The sequence below is a fragment of the Triticum aestivum genome, chromosome 2A (assembly GCF_018294505.1).
Source record: "Triticum aestivum cultivar Chinese Spring chromosome 2A, IWGSC CS RefSeq v2.1, whole genome shotgun sequence".
Classification (NCBI taxonomy): Eukaryota; Viridiplantae; Streptophyta; class Magnoliopsida; order Poales; family Poaceae; genus Triticum; species Triticum aestivum.
This window is the reverse complement of record NC_057797.1, coordinates 401,401,684-401,412,444: the sequence shown is the minus strand read 5'-3', so window position 1 is coordinate 401,412,444 and position 10,761 is coordinate 401,401,684. Positions and strand designations below refer to the sequence as shown.

The window sequence follows — 10,761 nt, the reverse complement described above, 5'->3', positions numbered from 1 at the left end:
CAATAATCTCACACATGCATGAAAGAGCGGGCAAAAAAACTGCACCGCCAGGGTCTCAAAAATTGGGATCACAAAAGACATAGCAAGGCACATCCTAGCGCAGGAAGTAGTATAGATGAAATAAGCAACATAAGAAACCAAAACAAACAACTAAAGCACGCACGCAACACCTGGTCAGGTAGAAGAATAAACAGTAAGTAATATAGAGAAACAAAATTAAAGAAAACAGAAAACGGAGGCACACAATACAAACCTTGATAGCAAGTCGGGGAACCGGCAACCTAACAGATCGGTAAACGACAAAGCAAGTGAAGGCAACGACAACTGGACCTGCAAAACAAAAGGAAGCAAGGAGCCACATGACGGATAGTGTCAAGCTATCTACTGCGAGGACTATCATGAAACTAAAATCTGCTGTTGCATTACCTACACAGCCTTTGTATATGTTATCAGATTAACATGTATGGAGACAACAGAATATACCAGGGGATAATTAAGTAACACCAGGAAAACTATTACCAGATCACAAACAACGGCAATCTGACAACCAAAGCACAAGGTTGCCAAAGAAAGGCGCACTTACAGAGTCCATAAACAAGATATCAAGTAGAACACATAATATAAAACAGAGGCGTAATTCTCCTCTGTATTCTGATATATATGCTTCAGAAATTTGTACCTTCTCTTCTGTTTGATTTGGTTACCGTAGTTCGATCTTTTCCCTCTGGTGAGTTATGCGCCATCCTTACATGATTCATCAGCATCACCTAGAAACGATCTGAGGAAAAACAAAATCAAAGTGAAATCAAATGGAATCACGTGCAGGTAGTAGCGAAGTACTATATCGAAATCATTTGTTGCAATGTAAATTTGTAAGATACATGCAATTGATATCCAAAGGTCACTATTTTGAATTCTCTCTAAGCATAACAGGCAAAAGTATTAGGTGGATGCAAATGCTCCTATTCTCCTTATTGTAAGAATATGTAGGAGGTTTATTAGTAAGGAAATAGTGGTAACCTTTTCTTAGTAAATAAGATCGATGGAAACAAATGTACTTTTCATATGTGACTCCGGAAAAAAAATTAAATATCTTTTCCTTTAGCTGTACCATGACCATATTTACAATGGTCCATCGCACTGTCAATGTACCACAATGTGCATAGCTTATTGATGCTTTGGGGCTAACACATGTTCTTCACAACTAAATTGGTAGAACGATAAACATGATGTTGAGCTAGAAAAAATAGAACTACAGACTGGGAAAAGTTCAGGTCCAAAAGCATATCTGATAGATATGTCTGTCAGGCGTGTCGAACATTTTCTACAGTGAGATAGACTGAGCAGAAGAAACACATTACTGGTTTTCCAAAAACATCTTAAGAAATGGAGCTCTTGGACCAGTGAATTACACCGGTATTCTCAATATAGAATATACCACATCTGCAATCTCACTGGTGAGAACCAGTGATCAGTGAAAGATTAAGAAATTATCTAAACCTATAAGCTTCCATTCTAACTGGCGGGGAAACAAAATGTCAATATCCTCTCACTTAGTTCAGACATGTATAGGATAGTGTAGCAGTACATGTGTGTAAACAGAAACCAAGTTCATTATGGAAACTGGAAAGTACCAACAAAATGGCAGTAAAAGGTTTTTAAGTTTTACGTTTAGTAGCACGGGTAGGAAGTAGATCAGTTCTTTTTTTAGTTCGGGGAAATTTAGGACAATGTAGAATTGCCTAATTATTTTATATCCAAGATAGAAGTATTGGCAGATTATCCTCAAACTATATTCTTTACAGTTATAAGAAATGTTGTCCAATGCAGAGAAATAGGCATGATAATTGATAAGTTTGGTAACTAAGCGTAAAAGACGCTCACTACAAAAATACAGGCCATAGAACTGAAAATAGAAAAACCGATGATAAAGAAGGAGGTAACCTGGTAGAGTGCCACACCGAAGGGCATTTTCCTAAATATGTTTGTAAAACACAACTCACGGTCGATGGACTTAACTAAGGTATTTTTAAGCACAACATTTATAAAGGAAATTGACCATATACTTTTTTATGAATGATGCAAGACTTATGTTTTTTTTGCAAGAATCAACCTTAGCAGGCTGTTGTGTAGAGTTACTGTCAGCGGAAGATGGCGCAGCCAAGAAAAATTGGTTGTGGATTTCTTCTATGCCTGTTGCTCCATCCTGCAGCAATTATTTAGAAAAACAAATAAGATGATTGTCAGATTAGATAAGGCACACTTCTTGCACTGAAAACAAATGTTTTGCATCAATATAATAGATGACCAAAAAATCTGAATACTAAAAGTGCAAGGTGGATATGCATGAGAATGGAAGATCTGAATGTGCAAGTACAAGCATTAAGGAAGGTACTAACTAATTTGTAGCTGTTGCATTGTACAACCTACACACAGAAAACAAATGCCAAGATAGAAAGCTCGCTGTTCTAAATCATATACACGGCCGCTAAGTAAATTACCGAGTTAGTTTAAGCAGCCTAGGAAAGAGAAAATAATCTAGCAAAATTAGGGAATCTAGTACTTGCTTACTTACTAAGCCTTTTGTCCCAAACAAGTTCGTGTAGGCTAGATATAAAACCCTTTCACGAGGTCTTCCCAGGAGATCCCCATCCTAGTACTATTCTCGCCCAAATGGGTTTCATACCCAAAGGACTGACTAGTTTTTACGTTGGCTCGCCAAGCCTATCACAACCCTTAGATACTCTTATCATAACTGATAAAAAGGAACTATCCTTGGACATGCTTATTAGTTTTACGCTCAAGAGAACTTATTAGGCAAGTAAACCGTACAATGTGATTTCTTAGGTACTTAGCAATCTCTCATAGGTTAATTAGATGCTCTTTTATTGATTTAGATGTAGTAACCAAGTCATTATGTACCATTTGGCAAGTTCATGCATTAATGCTTCAGCTTTAAGGTCCATCAATCAAAACAAAGCCCAAGCACATACATTGGGCGAATTCCTGAAAGAACAAAGGAACAGGTGAGTGTTATCTATAAAGAAATCAAGAGAATGAAATAGGAGGGCTGATTATTCAGAAGAAAGGGTGGAGTATAATATCTCTATTGGACTCCCAATTAGCAAAAGAAGAAGACATGGAAAGGCATATTCTAAAATATGTGATATATCATTGCCCTTAAAGATTTGAAATTCCATCTACGGAACTACAAAAATGTAAACATCCAACAAATTCAGATGCATGACACAGACAGCCGTACCAATAGACAGAGATGCTTAACTGAAAAGCTAGGAGCTGCATGAGAAGTCCTTTGACAAAATGCTCCAACCTGACAATAGGTTGGGTCAGAATATAATATGCTTAATACCTAACCCTTGACAACATCTAAACAAATTAATAAACATTAACTACGTACATGCAGCTCCCACAGATTAGGGCAGTGTGTAATGTTTCATTCTTCTTGTTTTAACACCAAAAGAAAAGATAATCAAGGGAAAATAATTTTTTTCCTTTCTAAAACAACTCAATCTGCTCCTTTAAATTTATTTAGCTGGCAGACATGAACCAACTATGGTAACTTTCTTATCTGGGGCCTAATTTTAACTTGGTACAAAATAAAGTAGTCATTTTTACGTACTAAAACTTTACTTCTGGGTAAGATAATCCAAAATGTAACTACTACAACAGGAGAACCACAGATCAATTTACCATCAACTTAAGATATTGGCGATATAATTGAATTTTTTTAGCATTGTACCAGCCACAAGATTGCCACAAATCACAATCAAACATGTGTGTACGTATCTCTTGTTCTACCCTAAAATTGGCTTTCTAACTCATGCAACTAAGCATAATTTATTTTGCGACGCCCTAGAATATCTGCGGTAAAATTACTTACGAATGCATCGTGAACCCTGCTGTATAACCTGCAATACCATAGTTGTAGCTACATCAACATGGACATATCATCAGTTACTAAAAAAGAACCTTTACATAATGGAAAATGAGTTGTTATTATGCCTTGCTTCTTAGTGGGATGTGCATACCTCTTTGCCTGTCGCTGCTGTCCTCGTCTATGTGCACCACCTCCATCCTGCCTGAATGGTATTATCATGTCAAATAGCTTTGGCCTCCTGACCTGTGCACCTGTCACACCTAACCAGTGGTTAGTGCGCCTAAGAGCTGGCTGGTGGGCCCAGCCAGCTGGCCAGACAAGTGGCGTGCGTGTGTGGGGTTAAATTGGCCGCCTGTGGCCGGGTGTGAGTATGCGTGCATTGTACTCTGAATCTTAATCTTCCCTCTGCAATCCATCTCCTCCTCCTTCCTCTCCAAGCCAACCTCTCGTCCCCCAGCGCGATCTGGATCCTCTCCCTCTCCCTCTCTTCCTGGGGTGTTACAACTGGTAATCAGAGCCACCAAATCTTCCGAAAAATTTTGTTCCTCACTTGTTTGGGGGTCAGTAACATCCACCGCGCCGGTGTGGCTTGCTCCGGCGAACCACACAAAATCCGTCGCGGGATTCGACGCCCTCTCGAGCAGGACGACGGCTACTTCCAAGGCTTCTGCGGCGACGCGGCAAGTGCTGGCCGCCATGGACGAGGGGAACACCAACATCACCAAGATGCTGGAGTCGCTGCTCGCCAAGATCGACGATCAGAAGGCGACTCACGAGAAGCGGATCGAGCTCCAGGCCGCCTTCAACGCGCAGATCTCGCAAGAGATGCGCGGCCTAGCGCGGCAGCTCGATCTGACGCAGGCGGACCTCGACCTCACGCGCAAGACGACGGAAGGATCCTCTCCATCAGGCTCGGTCACCACGCACATCCACCAGCCCGCGCAACCGCAGCAACCCCCACCGCCTCCGGATCCGTACCGGCCGTCGTCGTCGCACGCGCGCCTGGGCGATCACCGCCCTCCCCTCCTTCCGGTGCCGCCACAGGGAGGGTTCGTCGCCGCTCCGACCGCGTCTCCGCCGGGCTACCACTCCAACGAGTACCACAAGCCCCCGAAACATGGTTTCCCCAAGTTCGACGGAACGGCGCCGTACTTATGGCTGGACCGCTGCCTCGCCTACTTCGAGCTCTACAAGTTGGCTGCACACCAGTGGGTCGCCACCGCCGCGCTCTACATCGACGGCCAGGCAGCACACTGGCTCCAAGCGTTCCGCCAATCGCATCACAACATCACATGGGACGTGTTTACATCGGCGATCCTGGAGGAGTTTGGCGCCGACGAGTTCGAGATGGTGATGCACAAGCTCCTGCAACTCCGGCAGACAGGCACCGTCGCCGAGTACCGTGCTGCCTTCGACGAGCAGATGTACCACTTGCTCGCACTCGATCCGTCCATCAACACCAAGTTCTTCGTCACGCAATTCCTCCTCGGCCTGAAGGACGAACTGCGTGCCCCGGTGCGGCTCCAGGCGCCGTCAAGCATCACGCGCGCCTCGGTGCTCGCGCGCATACAGGAGGAAGAACTGGGCACGTACCGTGCACGCCCCCGCATCACACCCGCTGGCCGACCACCACCGACAGCTGCCGCGGCCGCGCCACAGCGCGCCGTGGCCGCGCCGGCGCGTGCCCAAGGGGACGAGTACGCGCGGGAGAGGCAGCTGCGCGACTTCCGCCGAGCGAACAACCTCTGTTTCAAGTGTGGGGATCGGTACTCCAGAGAGCATCGCTGCGCCCAGCCCGCGCAGTTGCTCACCATCAACGTGGGCGACCACGGAGAGGTGCTATCCGACGACACCATCCACGCCTTGCAACTGCTCGACGATCCGGGGCCAGCGGCGCAATCTCCTGCTCCGGCCGCGGACGCGCCAGAGTGCTGCCTCCTCTCGTCCCAGGCGCTCGACGGCACAGACTCCACAACGACGATCCGGTTGCGCGCCCTCGTCGGGAACCAGGTCATGCTCCTGTTGCTCGACTCAAGCAGCACCCACAGTTTCGTCAACAAGGCCTTCGTCGATCGCCTCGGCCTCGCCACGGAAGAAATGCCGCCAACGGAGGTGCGGGTGGCCAATGGCGACAAGCTCACGTGCACGCGCAGGGTGCCCGGCCTCAAGTGGTGGATGCAGGGTCACACCTTCAACACGCCCATGCACGAACTGGAGATCGGCGCGTACGATGGCATTCTGGGCATGGACTGGCTCGCCCAGAACAGTCCGATGACATGCCACTGGCAAGACAAGTGGGTGAAATTCCAGCACGACGGCGCAGAAGTTACCCTGCGCGGCGTGTCCACCAAGCCGGCCACCTCCATCAAGGCCGTAGGACCCGAAGAGCTGCGCAAGATGGTGGCCGGAAACGACGTTTGGGCCATGGCCATGGTGGACACATGCAACGGCGCGCCGCGACCGGCTCGCAAGTGTGCAAGCCAAACCCCGCTCGCCGACCTACTCGAGGAGTTCGCCGACGTGTTCGCGGCACCGAAAGGGCTCCCTCCGCACCGACAGTACGACCACGTCGTCACGCTGGTGGAGGGCGCGGTCCCCGCGAACACGCGCCCGTATCGCTACTCGCCTCTGCAGAAGGACGAAATCGAGCGTCAGGTTAAGGAGATGCTGGATTCGGGCGTGATCACGCACAGCGTCAGTCCATATGCCGCGCCGGTGCTGCTCGTGAAGAAGGACGGCACTTGGCGGTTCTGCGTCGACTATCGCCGGCTCAACGACGCCACCATCAAGAACAAGTTTCCCCTTCCTATCATTGACGAACTCCTGGATGAATTGGCCGGCGCAGCAGTGTTCTCCAAGCTGGACTTGCGCGCTGGTTACCACCAAATCAGAATGCGGGAAGAGGACGAGCTCAAGACGGCATTCAAGACGCACCATGGACACTTTCAGTTCAGAGTCATGCCGTTCGGCCTGACGAACGCGCCTGCCACATTTCAGTGCCTGATGAACTCCATGTTTGGTAAGTATGTCCGCAAGTTCGTCATCATCTTCCTTGACGATATCCTTCTCTTCAGTGAAACCATGGAGGAGCACCTGGAACACCTGCGCATTGTCTTCGAGCTGCTCCGGGCACACCAGCTTTTCGTCAAGGAATCCAAGTGCACTTTAGCTGCGGATCACATCGACTACCTGGGTCATGTGATCTCCAAGGAGGGCATGGCCACAGATAAGGAGAAGACGTAGGCCATGGATCAGTGGCCGACACCGACGAACGCCACGGAGCTGTGCGGCTTCCTCGGCCTCACGGGCTACTACAGGAAGTTCGTCCCACACTATGGCATCATCGCGAAGCCACTCACACAGCTGCTGACGAAGAAGGGCTTCTTCTGGACGGCGCAAGCACAAGCAGCGTTCGAGACGCTCAAGCAATCGATGGTCACCACGCCAGTCCTTGCCCTACCAGAATTTGCGCGGCCGTTCACGATCGGGACAGACGCCTGCGACACGGGCGTGGGCGCGGTGCTCGCGCAGGATGGGCACCCGGTCGCATACTTCAGCAAGGCGCTCGGCGTTCGCAACCAGAAGCTATCCACTTATGAGAAGGAATTCCTCGCCGTGATGATGGCCGTCGACAAGTGGCGTCAGTACTTGCAGCGCGGCCCCTTCGACATCATCACGGATCACAAATCTCTCTGTAATCTAGGCGAACAACACCTGGAGACAGAGCTCCAGCGCAAGGCCATGGCGAAGCTGGTGGGATTACAGTTCCGTTTTCAGTACAGAAGGGGGCTGGACAACGGCGCAGCTGACGCGCTCTCGCGAGTGGGCAAACAGTTCGAACTGGCCGCGCTCTCGACGTGCCAGCCCAACTGGGTGCAGGAGGTGGCCAACTCATATGCCACTGACGCTAACGCCCAGGAACGACTGCAACAACTGGCGATCCACAGCCCGGACGATTAGGGCTACGAGCTCTACCGTGGCATCATCAGGCGCCAGGGGCGCCTCTGGATCGGGGCCAATTCGGCCCTGCGCACCAAGCTCATCGCCGCGCTGCACTGCAGTGCGGTGGGTGGTCACTCCGGCTCCACTGCCACCTACCAGCGCGTGCACAAACACTTCGACTGGCGCGGCCTCAAGCGCGACGTCGCCGAGTTCGTGCAGCAGTGCACCGTGTGCCAGCAGGCCAAGCACGAGCATGTCAAGCCGGCGGGCCTCCTCGCCCCGCTGCCCATTCCAACGGCGCCATGGCAGGACCTCACCATGGACTTCGTGGAGGGGCTACCGCGCTCCGAAGGACACGACACGATCATGGTGGTCGTCGACCGCTTCACCAAGTTCGCCCACTTTGTCCCTCTCCGCCACCCCTTCAACGCCAAGCAGGTGCCGCGCGCCTTCTGGGAGAACGTGGTGAAGCTGCACGGCATTCCGGTGTCCATCGTCTCCGATCGCGACAAGATCTTCACAAGCCACCTCTAGCGCGAGCTGCTCGCGAGCGCTGGCACCAAACTGTTGTACTCGACAGCCTATCACCCTCAGACCGACGGCCAGAGTGAAAGGGTGAATCAGTGCATGGAGATGTACCTCCGATGCGCTGTCCACGACTCGCCGCACCAATGGCGCCGGTGGCTGCCAATGGCGGAGTTCTGGTACAATTCCACCTTCCATGCGTCACTCAAAGGCACTCCCTTCAAGGCCCTCTACGGCACGGAAGCTAACCTGGGCGCCATGGCTTCTTGGGCGGAGTCGGCGCCGGCCGGCGAGGAGTTGGATTGGGCGGCGCACACCGCGCACAGCTGGAGCGCGCACAGCACCGATTCAAGAAGAACGCTGACCGCAACCGCACAGAGAGGCACTTTCAGGAGGGCGAACAAGTGTTGCTCAAGCTCCAGCCGTATGGGCAGCGTTCGGTGGTCAATCGCCCCTGCGCCAAGCTCGCCTTTAAGTACTTTGGCCCGTTCAAGATCACCGAGAAGATTGGCGCACTCGCTTACAAGCTCGACCTGCCGCCAGAAAGCCAAGTCCACCCTGTCTTTCACGTGTCACAACTGAAGCCCTTCACCCCCGACTATACGCCGGTGTACGGTGAACTTCCCAAGGCGCCGGACCTCTCCGTCGACAACCTCCTGCCGACCCGCATCCTGGACAGGGGCATGATGAAGCGCGGCGACGTGCCGGTGGTGCAGCTCAAGGTGCAGTGGGGCACCGGCGACTCCGCGCCGACGACATGGGAGGACCACGACGTGCTGCGCAACCGCTTTCCAACGGCATCACTGTGGGCGGAGGCGGAGAACGACGACGATACTGACGAAGAAGATGAGGACACAGCTTAAGGAGGGAGGAATGTCACACCTAACCAGTGGTTAGTGCGCCTAAGAGCTGGCTGGTGGGCCCAGCCAGCTGGCCAGACAAGTGGCGTGCGTGTGTGGGGTTAAATTGGCCGCCTGTGGCCGGGTGTGAGTATGCGTGCATTGTACTCTGAATCTTAACCTTCCCTCTGCAATCCATCTCCTCCTCCTTCCTCTCCAAGCCAACCTCTCCTCCCCCAGCGCGATCTGGATCCTCTCCCTCTCCCTCTCTTCCTGGGGTGTTACAGCACCCTGCGTATAGAAGAGAGGAAATCCTGAACCACCTTGAGATCCTTCGTTCCTAGTGCTCCAGCCGACGAGCTTTCCCCAACCGCTGACCCTGCCCGCCCGCATCCGCCGCTCCACCAATCTCTTCTGCTTACTCCCGCAGGCGCTGGACCCCCACCGATGAAGGACAGTGTCGAGCGCGGCCGTCGCTGCATCACCTTGGCATGCTGACGGGGCCGGCATCAAGGGCTTGGTGAGACGGGAGGCGAGGGCTTGGGAAGAGCGCCGCAACGGCTTGGCAGGGGTCGGCGGTGGTGGCACGAGAGATGAGAGGATGACCGCGCGTGAGGCAGCGGAGATCATAGGGCGGAGGCCGTGGTGACGATAGGGGGAGCGATGGGGTGCCGGGGTGGATGAGGAAGTGAGGAAATGTGGCGGCTGTGGGTTGGGGCTAGGGTTCCTGTGCTTGTGCCCAATGGGCTCTCGGCGAGGAACGGCCAATCGCACCCTTCCGCCATCATACCCAGCCAACACAGAGTAAACCAACGAACAAACCGGCCCACCAGTCATACACACGTGAAAAGAATAACAAGGTGAAACCTGCAGTGAATATCCAATGGCTGAGGTGAGGTGAGGTGGGACTTTTACTAAGATCGGACGACCACGAACGAAACAATCGGGGGAGCTCTGTGAGGTGAAGACGCGCGTTGCTGCGCCCGCCCATATTGAGAAAGTATAGATATAGGGAGCAAATAAAGTCAAAAATGAGTGACGGTATAGATAACAAATGTGCCATTCAACAATATCCCGCATTAAGATTACACACTTCAAATTCTAATGGTCTATGGCCAGAAAGAATTAAACAAGATGTGAAATTATCAGCATTTGGCTATGGAACTTTATTCCCAAATGATTTGGAATAAAAGAATACACGAGCGGCAAATGATGTTCATCATGATTCATATATCAGGGATATTCTACCCATTCCTACTCATTTTAGACTAACGATTTTTTTTCCTAGAACGATTTTAAAGTGTTGGGTAGAAGTAGCACAGGAAAGAAGAAAGCCAACAAGTGTTATATACCCAAGCCATACCAAAGAAACCAACCTTCTTAGGTCCAGGTCATGGCACAGATAGATTATATATAATCAGAAATAAAGAGAATGAAAGGGACCAGGCAAAATGGGTGTGCCCGGCTGGAATAAAAATCAAACAAATTGCATAGAATGCAGAAAATTTGTGGGTAGTCGCACCTGTCCAGCAGCCATGTTTGCAATTGGGTGTGACA

The 10,761-nt window shown here is 50.9% G+C and overlaps 1 protein-coding gene across 1 annotated transcript; it reads left to right on the top strand.

Moving 5' to 3' along the window:
• The first annotated feature begins 4,594 nt into the window (after positions 1-4,594).
• Positions 4,595-7,420, top strand: LOC123191688 (uncharacterized). The gene is made up of 2 exons (XM_044604335.1): positions 4,595-5,554; positions 5,612-7,420. Exons 1-2 carry the CDS (start codon positions 4,595-4,597, stop codon positions 7,139-7,141), a joined length of 2,490 nt encoding a protein of 829 aa, XP_044460270.1. The 3' UTR covers positions 7,142-7,420.
• The last annotated feature ends 3,341 nt before the right edge of the window (positions 7,421-10,761 follow it).

Bases quoted from the DNA above. Each gene is read 5' to 3' on its own strand.
- LOC123191688 (XM_044604335.1), top strand. From the start codon at position 4,595: ATGGACGAGGGGAACACCAACATCACCAAGATGCTGGAGTCGCTGCTC. The intron at 5,555-5,611 runs CAGCGCGCCGTG...GCGCGGGAGAGG, and splicing joins CAGCTGCCGCGGCCGCGCCA to CAGCTGCGCGACTTCCGCCG.